This window comes from Tursiops truncatus, chromosome 2 (genome assembly GCF_011762595.2).
Source record: "Tursiops truncatus isolate mTurTru1 chromosome 2, mTurTru1.mat.Y, whole genome shotgun sequence".
Taxonomy (NCBI): Eukaryota; Metazoa; Chordata; class Mammalia; order Artiodactyla; family Delphinidae; genus Tursiops; species Tursiops truncatus.
In genome coordinates this window covers 156985964-157000222 of record NC_047035.1, presented here as the reverse complement: position 1 = coordinate 157000222, position 14259 = coordinate 156985964, and the positions used below count along the sequence as shown (strand labels likewise).

The following is a 14259-nucleotide window of genomic DNA, read 5'->3' as shown; positions in this document are numbered from 1 at the left end:
AATGTACTACAGACATTTTGTGGGGCTTTTTCTTGTCCCCAAAATGTTCTGTTTTTCCTATTGGGCAGTCAATATTTGATGGGAAAGTGATTCACCTGCTTCTTTAAGAGTTGATTCTGCATAAAAGAAAGTCACATGAATTTCTAGGAAGGATATCAGATCTGGGGGGAACTAGAAATGTGGTGAATCATAAAACAAACAGAATAGCAAGGAACTAGGAAAGATCGCACTTAGGATACTGAAAATTAACATGGAGTCACCAGTCACTGCCTAACAGCCGACAACGACACACAAACCTGTAAAACTGCTGGTCATCACCTAGGACTGTCATTTGTCAGAGAAAAACTGCCCACATGCTTCCAACTTGGACACTTTTATAAGTGTTTAAAGTGTCATAACCTACTAAAAATACTTTAAAAATAATGAAAGATTAAATAAGTGCATTGATGAAAACTTATTTGCATCCTAACATGATTCCAAGTTAATGTGTTGTTTAAACATTCATAAGAAAAAGGAAAATCGATGAAAAAGAAATTGTTAGCCTGACCCTCAAATCTTCTAAATACCTTTGGAAATTCAAAGTCTGAAAATCATTAATAAATAATGAAATTTAAGTATATATTCTGACCTTCAGCAAAAATCCTCTTTGGTCATTAAGCTCAATAACAAAGTGTTCCAGAATTTACTCAAGTCGCGGTGAACATGTAGCATTCTGATACAGCTTCCGTCACTTAATTATAACAAGTTTAGTCCTGGAATACTCCTACGAATTACATCACTTAGAATAAAGCATTTGTGTATGTGGGCAGGCTAATTTCACCTCACATAAAAAAAACCAAAAACAAAAAAACACCTGTTCAAGTATAGCCTCTACCTAGATATTCGGCTTTCTTATTTCTTCCACCTTCTGGTAAGCTCCAGAGTTACTGGAATGCAGAAATATTCTAAAGGGGGACTATGCTAATGGCATAGTCCAACTCCAATTATACGTCTCGTATGTTTGGCACGAATCACATGTGCATTTATCTGCCAGCAGAAGAGGAGAAGGGAAGGGACAGAACACACAGCTACCATCTGCTGCCATCCCCCAGCCTCCCTAGAAATGAAGACAAGGGTGGGAGTTTCTCCTGGAGACAGGAGCAGAGTGTATTCACAGTGGGCCCACTGAAGTGCTTTCAGGAAGCAACATGTGGACCTTGCACATTAAAAAAGCAAAAGAGACATCATCCTAGATAGAGCGACCCTGCAACAGTAGCATTGGATTCTATTGTGAGGACTCCAGATTTGCGGTCTGGTCCAGCAGCTGCAGATGAGACCAAGTGAGGTCTAAAGACCACTGTTCTTAGACAGACACATTCTTGCCCACCGCCCTACAGTTCTCACCACTCCCTGCTGTCTTGCCCTGCCCACTCCATTAATTTATTTTACCACCTGGCCCTTTAGGCATTTGAGTTTGCAACCCCTGGTCTGCACTCATCAAATAAATCAGGTACTTACAGCTGCATGACCAAGTACAAGTGATTTGGGCTTTCATAGATGTCTTCCAGGGCCACAATGTTTTCATGCTTAATCCTGAAAGAAAAAAAAAAAAAAGCACACACACAGAATAGTAAGTACGAGACATGCAAACTTTTTAAAAAAAAACAAAAAAAAACAGATGTCATTATAGCAAAAAATTCTAAGACAGAATCGAAACTCCTTAAGGTGACATTTTTAAGACACCTCTCCATCTTGTCCCCAAACTTTTTCCCAGACCCATCTCCCATGCTCTCTGCTCTTCTTCTTTCTGGAGGCTCTATATCTTACAATGTAGCAATACTGGATTAACTATCACTGCTTCATGTATATCCCACTCTCCTGGCATTTATTCATATGAATCCCAGAAATGGGCCAAAATCCTATTATCTTGCAGGGCCCAACTCAAATGGCTCAGCCCCCAAGGAGAATTTAATTGCTCCCTCTTCTGTAGTCTCACAACAGCCAGAACAGACTGGCCTGAATAGTCCACTGTATGCAAATCCATCCCCACAACAGATTGGAATCAATCACATGGGCACGAATATTTTCTTTCAGGGAACAGTTTCGTCCTCATGTTCCTGACTCCAGTGTAAGCAATGGAAAACCAGACTGAGCTCCTCACTGGGGCTCTAGTCACCATCGCCAGCAAAGGTCAGTTCAATACCCCAAGCGAGCTAGACTGGTGCTACCCCAAGAGTGCTTCCCAAACAGGCGGCACCAGCATCTCCTGGGAGATTGTGAGAAATGCAAATTCTCAGGCTGGGCCCCGTCATACAGAATCAGAATCCCTGAGGCTGGGGCCCAGGAATCTGCCTCAACAAGATCCTCAGATGATCATCCCGCACAACGTGGAGCTGGAGAAATTCTGTATCAAACCAGGGCTTCTCAAACTTCAGGGCCATGTGCACATGAATCACCTGGGGTCCTGGTTCCACTGCACACGCTGATTCAGTGGGTCCAGGACAGGGCCCGAGAGTCTGCATTGCTAACAAGCTCCCAGGAGATGCTGATGCTGCTGGTCTGCGGGCCACACTGGGAGCAGCAAAGTCCTAACGACTGAACAAAGGGAGAAGGAACCAGTCCAAGTCTAGTCCCTCGAAATACCGATTAGGAACAGCCTCTGCTCGGAATGTAAGGTTTGGTATTTGTTGAAAGCATTTGAGAGAAGAATCATTTCATTATGAGCTAGTTAGCTCTTATTACACACTTTTTCTCTGAAATGACTGCTGAGCCATTTAAAAGCAAGCACTGAACGGGCAGATTCCTGTGAACCCTTGAAAGCAGGGACTACATCTTACTCATTCTGTTTCCACTTAGTACCTAGCATAGAGCTGCTTGATAAATGTTTGCTGAATGAATAAATGATATTTAAGCCTTTTGCTCCTGAACGGCAAGTCATTATTTATTTAGGGAAAATGGATGCAACTTTCCTAAGTGTGAGCTGTCTTCCCCTCAAAAGAAGTTTATAAGGAATATTATCTTCCCTTTGAGCAGATGAAAGAAGAGAACAAAAGAATTAACCAGGAGAGGTAATGTTTTGCTTTGATTGCTGCGGCTCTTATTAGCCAATGCAGTTGATGTGTAGGAAGTGAGAAGACAGAGTATCCCAAATTCACATTTCACCCGCTTCTAACGTGCAGAACCTGATTATTTGTTAGCAATGGTTTCTGTGCTGTCTGAGCAAAATAACATCAGGAACATGTCATGTGAACCAGCTAAACTGTGCCACCAAGGAAACCATGAGAGATTAATCTGGAACTGCTGAGACCCTAGGTGTCTGTGGAAGTATCATTATTGGACACACCTGAAAGAATATGACAAAAACAGTATACAGCGCATGGATTTTCCCTCTTTTCAATTAAAAAAAGTTGCCATTGGAATCAATCACATGGGCACGAATATTTTCTTTCAGTGAAGTTAAGTTAGGGGTTAATTAGCAGCTTAGATTCACGGGAACACGAAAAGAATGGGGTTTATTGGAGAGTTGCCAGGTAAAATACAGGGCACCCAGTTAACGTGTGATTCTAGATAAACAATGAACACTTTTTAAATATAAGTGTGTCCCAAACATTGCACTGTTGTTTATCTGAAGTTCAAATGTAACTGGGTGCTAGATCCGGCCACCCAAGTACATGAATCCCAGTCAATGAGCCTCCAAGCGGGCCTTAGGGGTTTGTACCTGGAGTCCCAGCTCCCCTCGGAGGTTCAACCAAGAAGACAACTTGAGCCCTGGACCACAGCCATTAATATTCAACTATATACAAAGAATCAACTACGTACAAAGCACATGCCCGGCCAACGCAGGAGGCTCTAATAAATTAAGAACATAAATCCCTTCTTTGTACGCAGGGGCTAGAGAAATTAAAGGCTATTTAACCGTTATGTCTTACATGAGTTCTTACAGTGGCTGAAATGCTATTGCTACTGACTCTCCTTCTTAGCGGATGAATCAAGCAAGCGAGTCATTTCCTGACTTCCTGCTCTGTGTCTGATACGAGAAAACTATAAAATAAGGTTTTTCCCTCCAAAATCTTATCACCTTGATGGGGAGACCCATGAAGCAATTAGGGAAGAATTAAACGTTACGCTCTGCAGAATTGTTAAATTCAGAGAAAGCAAGGCCCTGGGTCAGAATTATGGGGAAGCCCTCAAAAAATGATGGAGGTTGAGCTGGGTTGGGTAATGTGTGAATAAGCATATTAGAAATTTCAAAGAAATCTTAAAATGGGCTCTTAAATGTCTCTTAAGAAAAGTGGTTTAATTCACTTGTAAATGTTAGAACGTGATCGAAGAAAACATCCTGATCCCTCAGAGCTGTTCTCAGGTACTTTATTCCACCCTCAGATTCCTTAAGATATACAAAAACCGAACTTAGGGCTTCCCTGGTGGCGCAGTGGTTGAGAGTCCGCCTGCCGATGCAGGAGACACGGGTTCGTGCCCCGGTCCGGGAAGATCCCACATGCTGCCGAGCGGCTGGGCCCCGTGAGCCATGGCCACTGAGCCTGCGCGTCTGGAGCCTGTGCTCCACGACGGGAGAGGCCACAACAGTGAGAGGCCCGCGTACGCAAAAAGATACACAAAAACTGAACTTAAATTTTTTACGTTATTTTAGTACCTAGGTTATCTTCACAAAATGCCATGTGAATATCCATCCACACATCTCTGGGCGCCTACCATGTACCAGGCACATGACTAGGAATCACAGCAGCGACATCTCAGCCCTCACGGAGCTCAATCTTTCTTCTGTTTACCAGAAATCATCCTCGTCATAATTAGTATTGACTCCTGGGAGCCACACAGAACAAGCTTACATATCATATAAACTCGTCTCATGTATCTTGCAAATATTTGAGGGATATAATTTCCCTACTTAGTTTACTCTTCCTATCATTGACCAATTTCCCTTCAACATGGTTTATATTCCTACCATCATGTTATTGTCACTCTTGTTTGTCCAGACTAGAGCATTCAGAACTGAAAGTAATGATCCCAGTGTAAGATATAGCACCAAGAACAACATATTAAATAACAGAGTAGAACTATTAACCATCATGAGCTGGATATTATACTTTTTGCGAATAAAGTCTAACATTAGGTTCACTTTTTTTAGGCAGCTGCACAACTGTTGGCATATGAAGAAGATAAGCTCCATGGGGGTAGGGATTTTTGACTATTTTGTTCACTACCGTCTCCCCAATGGTAAGAAAAGGGCATGGCAGGTAGTACTTTCAATACATGTTAGAGTGAATTAATGAATGACTGGATGGATGAATGGAAGAATATAAAGTTTAGGGTCAATTAAATGACCAGATCATTTTTACCTGAACTTCTGCCAAACAAGATCTCCTTTCTTGCTCAGGCTTGACCTTTTGAGCTTAACGTCTTCACTTTAGCTTCATTCGACTCAATCTTTTGGGTTCCGTGCAATGCTTCAAATGATCAGAAATATTCTGAATTTTGATTCTCTCCTCTATTATAGTTACTACCCCTCTCCACTTTGGGCCATCTGCATATTTTGTTGGTACACATTCATACCGTATGTCTTCATCTACATTCCTAGTTAAAGTCTTTAGTGAGAGAGTTACATGCCAGAACTCCATGGTATTCCACCAGAGACCCCATCAAGAAAACCAAGACATTAATCAGCTGGCTTCGATGGCTGCTGAGTTACAAACGCAGCAGTCTTAGCCCATATTTTACTGTACTAACCATAAGTAGACAATTAGATTCTCGGCTGAAGTGGCATTCCTCACTTCTACACAGCACATAATACTATTTGAAAGGGAAATGGAATGTTTGGGAAGTTTTGTTCTTAGTAAACCCATGGTGACTTCTAGCAACTACTACAGTCTACTAAATGATTATAAACCATATGCTTAATTTACTGTTCCAGAACTTTGCTGTGCATTGGAGCCAAATTTCCCCGTCTATACATCTCACAGTCTACCTTTTTCATATTTGGAAAATTTGCCGACATCTCTTATATTGTTTTCTCAAATACTTCAACTGTGACTTTTTTGCGATAAGTGTGATTTCCTTAGTCCCCTGGGATGTAACAAATCTAAACCTAGTGAACTAAGTTTATAACTTTCTTTAGGCCCCACTTACATAGCTGTTTTCTACATACCATTTACTGAGTGTTAAGTCTGTGTCAAAACTATACTAAGTATTTTTAAGGATTTCATTTAATACAGCAATCCTACAAAGTAGCTATCATTCTCCCTATTTTTAAAAGAGGAAAACTAAGACCCCCAGGAGGCTAAGAAAGTGTTCCAAGGTCATACTACTAGTAACTGGAATTGCCAAGATTCTAACTCCCAAGACCCTGTTCAAGCACTTATGTTGTAACTTCATATTAACTAGTAACTATGAGAATACCTAACAGTTCACATAAATTCAGTTATTTGCATAGAATTACCGCACCTAAAGCATTAAATTTCATAACTAACAATATGATATCCACTTCTGAGGGGAGTGGGGCAGAGATCTGTTCTACTATCCTGAAATCTACTGGAAGCGCTCAAGATACTTGGTTATACACATCCTGACAGATGAAATCCCAGCGGGTCAAAGGGAACCAGAGGCAGAGATATTCAGAAGCAGAAGGAACAGTTAGGAGTCCAGAAATTACAATTAAGAAGAGCCTTGCATCAGCCTACATCTGCTGGTATCATCAGAAGGGGGAAGAAAATGGACAGAGAAAAGAGGTGGGGCATCTCAGCTACAAGCAATGAAAACCAAGGTTCTGTTAACCTTGCATAGCTAAATACCTGTAGGTCAGTACTCGGTCTCTCCAAAACACGGCCAAGAGGACCTCCAAACATGAGGAATGTCCACCCCCAAACAGCAATCCTTTCTAAAATATGCATAATTCAAAAGAATAATGTCACTGAAAGCAACTCTGTGATGAAAAGAACCTCTTAATTTTTTTTTTTTTTGTGGTACGCGGGCCTCTCACTGTTTTGGCCTCTCTCGTTGCAGAGCACAGGCTCCGGACTCGCAGGCTCAGCGGCCATGGCTCACGGGCCCAGCCGCCCCGCAGCACATGGGATCCTCCCAGACCGGGGCACGAACCCGCGTCCCCTGCATCAGCAGGCAGACTCCCAACAACTGCGCCACCGGGGAAGCCCCTCTCTTAATTTTAATCACTTATCTACCAGGCCCAAAGTAAGCACTGTCTGGTATATCTATGTACAGAGGGTAAATGGTTTAGGTGGTAATCTTCTCTAAAGTCTCCATAATCTACAATAATGGACAGAAGAGGTGGATAGAGGGAAGTGGGCCCAGGCAGAGAGAGGGAGAGAAAAGTTGAATGGGAAAACAGCATATGGGCACTGAGGCAGACTTCTGCCTGCATGGTAACTGACAGCCAAGCAAGAAAACCCTAGAAAGAGCCAGGAAAACATTTTAAAGTTAATTCATGCAAAAAATCGTGCCAACTGCACAAGTAGGCCCCATTCCAAACCCCCAGGCTGGAGAGAACATCAGGACCCAAAGGACGGGCATCCTATTGACTACACGTGCTCCTATGAAAATGATAGTGACATCATTTCTCCCTCTGGTCTAATTCTCCATGGTCCGAGGAGCCACACATTTTGAACTCCATATGAACTGAGGAAAGTTAGAAAAACACAAAAGAGAAGAGAAGAGAAAGGAAAATCCAACATTTTTTGCTTGTTTTCATCCTATCGTGGTTCACTGATCTGGAGTGGGGAGGGGGGGCGTGGGGTGGGAAGACCATGGCAGTAATTATGAGCACTAAGAGAATTATCAGAAGGAAAGGCAACAAAACACCTTTCCTTTGGGTGGTCCTTGGAAAAGGTCACTTATCTGCTCAACTTAAAGAGGCCACAAGAAGGTAAGAGATGGAAGGAAATATAATCAGAAGGGGCAGACAGGAGACACGGTGATTACTAGTGAAAGCAGAACAAATATGGTGGAGGAACCAATCTCGGCGCAGGTGCACAAGGCAGGAGTTACGTCAATGAGCCGCGACCAGCTTCCTGTCCTCCTCCCACAAGCACTTCCGGGTTAACAGTCCAGTCCAGGGAAGTTCTCCCTCAGGGGAAAAGCAGGTCCCTCTCAGGCAAAGACCTAAAGGACCAGGTCTTTCACCACCCACCACTCTTTATCTTTTTCTAAACAGCCCAGAAAGTTTAAATTTCATTCACAGAAAAGACGCTATGGTTCTCTGGCATGGCAAATGGCCTCAAAAATATTTGAAGAATATTCTGACGTCTTGGCAAACAGTCTTGATTTTTCTAAGTAACTATGATTTCCTTTTTTTTTTTTAATAAACAAAATCATTTAAAAAATCACTCAAAATCCTTTCTTGGGTCAGATTTTTCTCTCCCTCTTGTTACAAGCAGTACAGGAAACAACGCTGAGAAAATCAGGATATTGTCAGTCACAAGGGAAAGTGATAAAGTTGAAATATTTGCCAGGTGGTATTAAAAAAATAATACCTTTCCTTTTTATAACTTAACAGGCGCATTCACAGATGTTATCGCATTTCATTCTCCCAACAACGCTATAAAGCAGGCATTATTATTCCTATTCTATTGATGATCACTCCTACTTTATAACCACTTAATCATTCTCCTGTCTTCCCTCCGGTCTGGCTCTCTTTCTAACCATTCTCCATGCTGTTTCCTGAGCCATCATTCCACAATATAGAGTTGATCAAATGTCTTAGAATGAAATTCATCAATGGCTCTCCACAGTCCAGAATAAAGTCCAAACGACTTGACATGACCTACAAGGTCACATATTGCTTGGTCCTCACCCGTCCATTCCATCTCATCCTCCACCGCTGCCCCATACCAGAACTTTACTGGACCCAGGCAGTTCTCAAACACTAGTGCACACCTTCCTCTCTGGCCACATAGGTGTGCTCATTCCTCTCTTATCTTCTTATTAAACTACTCATCCTCCGAGACCCATCACTTCCACTGTGAATCCCTTGCTATCCCCTACCTCTTGCAGGACTGATTCCCTCTCCTCTGGGCCACCCCAGTTCTTTCATCCCTTGTCTTTGTACATACTGCATTGTATCCATCTGTTTGTATGCGTATGTGTGTACCTAGTTAAATGGTTTTATTTGAAGAGAATAAAAGTCTAGCAGGATACATGTTAAACCAGTAAATGAGTACCTCAAAAAGTGTGCTATAGGATGGGAGGAAATTTTCACCTTCCAGTTTTTCTTAACTGAGGTTCTTCATCTGAACAGAACAGAGAAAACTGATTTGAGTGACTATTTTCTCAATTCTCCCAAGGATGGCACAGGGGAGAAAGTGAATTCACTATATACAATAAATGCTTTAGGGAATTAGGGCCTGACTCTCTCACTGAACCCAAGTAGAGAAAGGCTGATGGACTGTTGTACTGCCAGACTTTTACAAAGAGGTAATTTTTAAAAGGATCTTGATCAAAATCATCAACACCTGATTCACCAAAATGTATCCATAATGCTGGACCCAAAGAAACACATATTGATTAGTTCAAGCGCTCAAGCAATCAAGCGATAGGTTGGGTCTCAGCTCTGACACATCTAACTGCAAGATTCTGGACAAGCCTTTAAATACTTTCTGACTTGATTTCCTCATTTGTTAACTGAACATTAAATTATGTGGTTTCATTATCTATGTATACACACACATATATATACATGTATAGAAGAAAAAAATATATATACACATACATGTATCATGTTACATATATAGAGAGATCCTATTAAAAATATAGGGGGCTTCCCTGGTGGCGCAGTGGTTAAGAATCCGCCTGCCAATGCAGGGGACACAGGTTCGAGCCCTGGTCCGGGAAGATCCCACAAGCCGCAGAGCAACTAAGCCCGTGCACCACAACTACTGAGCCTGCGCTCTAGAGCCCACGTGCCACAACTATTGAAGCCCAAGCACCTAGAGCCTGTGCTCCGCAACAAGAGAAGCCACTGCAATGAGAAGCCCACGCACCACAACGAAGAGTAGCCCCCGCGCACCGCAACTGAAGAAAGCCCGCACGCAGCAACAAAGACCCAACGCAGCCAATAAATTAATTAATTAATCAATTTTTTAAAAAAGAATATAGACCACTCCAGGAAAGGCAAGGATTCAAAATCCAAAGCTTCGAGTCATCTTTTTTTGATGCCAGCAGGTGACGCTGTAATCAACAGGACACCAAGAGGCAGAAGACTGGTATCTAAATCAGCTACATCTTAAGAACGCAAGCCAATTTGTTTGTTTAAGGATTAAGTACCACATGTGATATCTCCTCATTTTGAAATGAGTTTTGCTTTGAATCCTTCAAAACAAACAAACAACAATTAAAACCTTGTGCACTGCTGACCACATGTTCAAAAAAGCATCTCAGGCATCCTTAGTACAATGCAGGCTACACAGGGTGGAGGCCTGGCCAGCATTTGTACAGAAGGAGGCAGGGCTGGAGCCTGTAATGGTACCACGGGAGGGGCGCTAACTAGGCTGGCTCTGTCTCTAGGGGAAAATGATGGACATTCTCTCTAGGACAGAAAACGGTGTATGTCAGTCACATCATTTTCCAGAGTCTTAGTTTCCTCATCTAGAAATTAACTAGGCAAACAGGATGCTCCCTCAGGGCCTTTCCAACTCTCACAATCAATGAATTCAAAATTAAGGAGGCAAAGCATATTGAGGTATAAAGGATCCCACAATGCTCGATTCTAAGCCAATATTCAGTGTACCAGAATACTGCTTGCTACACAGAAACCTGGATAACGAGTCATGCTTCAACAGGCTCTTTTGCGTGGGTAAGTTTGTCAGTTAGACGTGGAATAGAATTTATTGAGATAAGAATCCAGTCACATGGAAAAGACCTTTTCCCTCTCCCAAAGTCAGCTTCTACAAGGCCCTGAACCAACAGAGAAAGGACCAAGTGATTTGTTCATATCTGGAATAACTCCAGAAGTTCCAACCAAGGCCTGGTTAGCTTTAGTCCAAAGGAGAAATGTTAGGTCCAAATCAGTGGGAAAAACCCAGTGCCTGGCACATACCAACACTCTGCGAGTATTGTAGAAGAACGGATAAAATGAATGAACAATGAACTCCAGCCTTCCTCAAGTCTTACAGACCAAAGGCACTCAAAAGCTGGGCCCCGGAATCAAAAAAGGTTAGAAGATTTGACTCTCTGTAATTCTTTCCTACTCCTATTACCACCCATGATAAATTGCAGGTGGGTCTCAAAATCGGCTGTATGTTAGAATTACCAGAGGAGTTTTAAAATATATGACACCTGGATCTAGTCCCTGGACATTATGATTAAATTGGCTTGGGAAGTAGCCTAGGCTTCTGGATATTTTGGGGGAAAAAAAAAAAAAAATCGAAGTGATTCAAATGTAAAGTTTGAGAACCACTGGTAAGTCACTGAGTTAATGAAAACCTTAGATGGTGAGGAAGGATTTACCTTTAAATACTTGGCCGAATACGTTTATTTCATAATTGATCTGATTTAAAGGTAAGATTCAGGGTGTCCTGAGGCTAAAAGTTCAAGGCAACTTGCCCAACATATTAGTCCTCTGGGAAAAAGAATATGAAAAATTAACAATTTTCAACCAGTTAACCATAACATTTCTAGTATTTCTTAGTAAGGCTTTGAAACACTAACACATTTAAGGGAATGTTGTGGTTTCCTTCTCTGGATTTTTGGGTAACTTTCCGTCAAAGGGTAATATACATTTCTCGGGATGTTTTAACATGAGAATAGATGCCTTGCACTCCTGGAGAACATAAGGCACACACCTGCTTGAAAACAGAGATAAAGTCTTGTAACTTTCATTTACTAGCTCCACTGATATGAAAACACAGTCTCCAGAGGCACCTTAGAAGGAGAATCTCAGAAAGCTCGTTCCAGGTTCACTGCAGGTAATTCCAAGGCGAATTCAGAAGCCACGCCCATGTGAGTTCCTGTGATGACCTATAACCGGGTGCCAATGGCCTGGGCTGCATCCTGCAGCTTCATCACAAACACCCTGTGCCCCAGACTGAAGACACTGGGCTTGCATTCAAGAAGCATCTTAGAGGCTTCTAGCTCTGAACACTTCCATTCACGTGAGTATAAAGGAAAGGGGACCAAGACAATGCACTGGAATCTTGGGAAAAGGCATCATATCCTTTTTCTTTCCTATCGTGAGAGCCCTGTGTTTTCTCTGTGCTGATACCCACAGCGAGGTCCCGTATTTCACAACTTGAATCCAGGACTCTGCGAAGTCCATAGGTGCCCAGAATGGCACAGGGGCATGGCCCTGGCACAGCACAGCCTGCACGTGGACACAGAGCCCCGGGAGCACGGGTAAGAAACGAAGAGGCACAAGTCTGCTGCCTGTTCTCCTTGCAGATAATGAAGCATCAGGGCCACCCACGCGAGCACGATCCTGGGCAGCTCCCTAAATCTGCTGGAATACTGTGCTGTTTATTGATAAAGCGAGAAGCAAATTATAAAAGAAAAAGTTGGGATGAAAAAGGGTAAGAAGGAAAAAGAGCGATGGAGAGAAGTCTGCTCTGAACAACTGTCTCCCGTCAGCTCCATTTCAGACTTAGGAGGATGGAACTTAGGCTGTAAAACGCTCCTCACCGTTCCAGGAAAGTGCCCACGTTCAGAGACAACAAACACCAAACTAAGCGTTCTTTAGCTTTTGCACATCAGTAATTAAAGCCGTCACACAGCTCCCTTAGGTCATCCCCAGGCTTCAGAAAATCAAGTGCATTCAATGGAAAAAAAACAGTGTTCAGGCACTTACATGGTGGGAACTCATGAGGGTGTTTGTGGCTGGTTGTGTGCTCTATATATATGTATATATATATATATAATTTTTAAAAACACAGAGATAATCGCTATGAGTGTCTAATAACGGCAAATCTGTGTTCTTTCTTGAGAAAGCAAGAGCAAGAGATTAGAGGCACGATTAGAAAGAACAGCATGTTGGACTTCTCTAGTGGTCCAGTGGTTAAGATTCTGCGTTTCCACTGCAGGGGGTGCGGGTTCCATCCCTAGCCAGGGAAGTTCCGCATGCCGTGCAGTGCAGCCAAAAACAACAAAAAAGAAAAAAGAAAGAACAGCATGTTTTGCTTTGTCGATGATTTGTTAAGAGGATGTGTCTGATATATGCATCGCCTCTCCAGATCGCAGTTTTATGGTAGATGGGTGTGAAATGCCGAGACAGTTCGGAGTTTATAGTTATATGATGTCCTGCTAATAAAAGATGATGATGACCCAGGGGATGAGCACCAGGGCTGTGAGCAGATTCTCAGGAATGATACTGTTCACAGATGGTGGCTCATAAACTAATCTCTATTCACCCAGTTTTCTATTCAGAGTTTAAAGGAGAATTAGGAAAGCAATTGTGCTGTGAGGGAGAAGGGGATGGGAGAAGTCCAGCCACACAGATTGTCCCTGACAGCTACACAAGGGTAGCCGGGGAGGGGAGGGGGGCCGTCCCTGGACTCCTCGGCTCAAGCAGAGCAGCTGAAGTGCTCAGGCGATGGCCACAGTCTGCAAGCCAAAGAGTGGAGAGGGTGGGCCAGGCTGAGGTCATACGCAGCCCGCCGGGTGCATTTTAGGTGACTGCCTTTTTCAGAGCAAAGCCATGGAGACTTTTTTCCTCCAAACATCCAAGCATCTTAGTCCAACGGCCAGACTTCCTTGAGGTCACTTTGGACCCATGCTTTCCGATCTGGTTTCTCCCAAATCCTCCAGATTCTCAATAAATATCTTAGAAACCATCATGAAATACAACTTTCACAGATCCAACTCTAATAGATACCAAATGTGAACACAGTGGAAACTACCAGCACGTTCCTTCGTGTTCTCCTTGAAAGCCTCTGTAATAAATAAAAGTTATAAAATTGGATTATGTCACGCTGGTGAAATACTATTATTTCTTACCTGTTTGTGTACTGGGGCTCTATATGTATAAGAATTTTTTTTTTCTATATGTATAAGAATTTATGCTTTTTCACTTTTTAAAAGAACTTATTTTTTTAAAAAAGAAGAAAAGAAAATGAAAAAGATAGGGAAGAAGGAAACCAGTGCACTAAATAATACAAAAGTGAATAAAAAAGTTTCTTCCCTACTCTACCTAGAGAAGACGAGTATTATGAATATATTTTCAGATACAAAGAGAAGACCTGTCCTCAGAAAGTCATTCCGCAAGATGCTAATGTTCTTCCTGAATCATTGGCCTCTTTAGAGTTATTTCTTTTAACTTACGTT

At 42.4% G+C, this 14259-nt stretch overlaps 1 protein-coding gene across 2 annotated transcripts in view; it reads right to left on the bottom strand.

Annotated features, from left to right (window-relative positions):
- CAMK1D (calcium/calmodulin dependent protein kinase ID) overlaps positions 1-14259 on the bottom strand; it is a 417170-nt gene that overhangs the window by 157630 nt on the left and 245281 nt on the right. For both annotated transcript variants that reach the window (XM_033852368.2, XM_019933273.3), the window contains exon 3: positions 1498-1572. In XM_033852368.2, coding sequence (XP_033708259.1) covers positions 1498-1572 — 75 coding nt within the window. The remainder of the gene's footprint in view (positions 1-1497; positions 1573-14259) is intronic.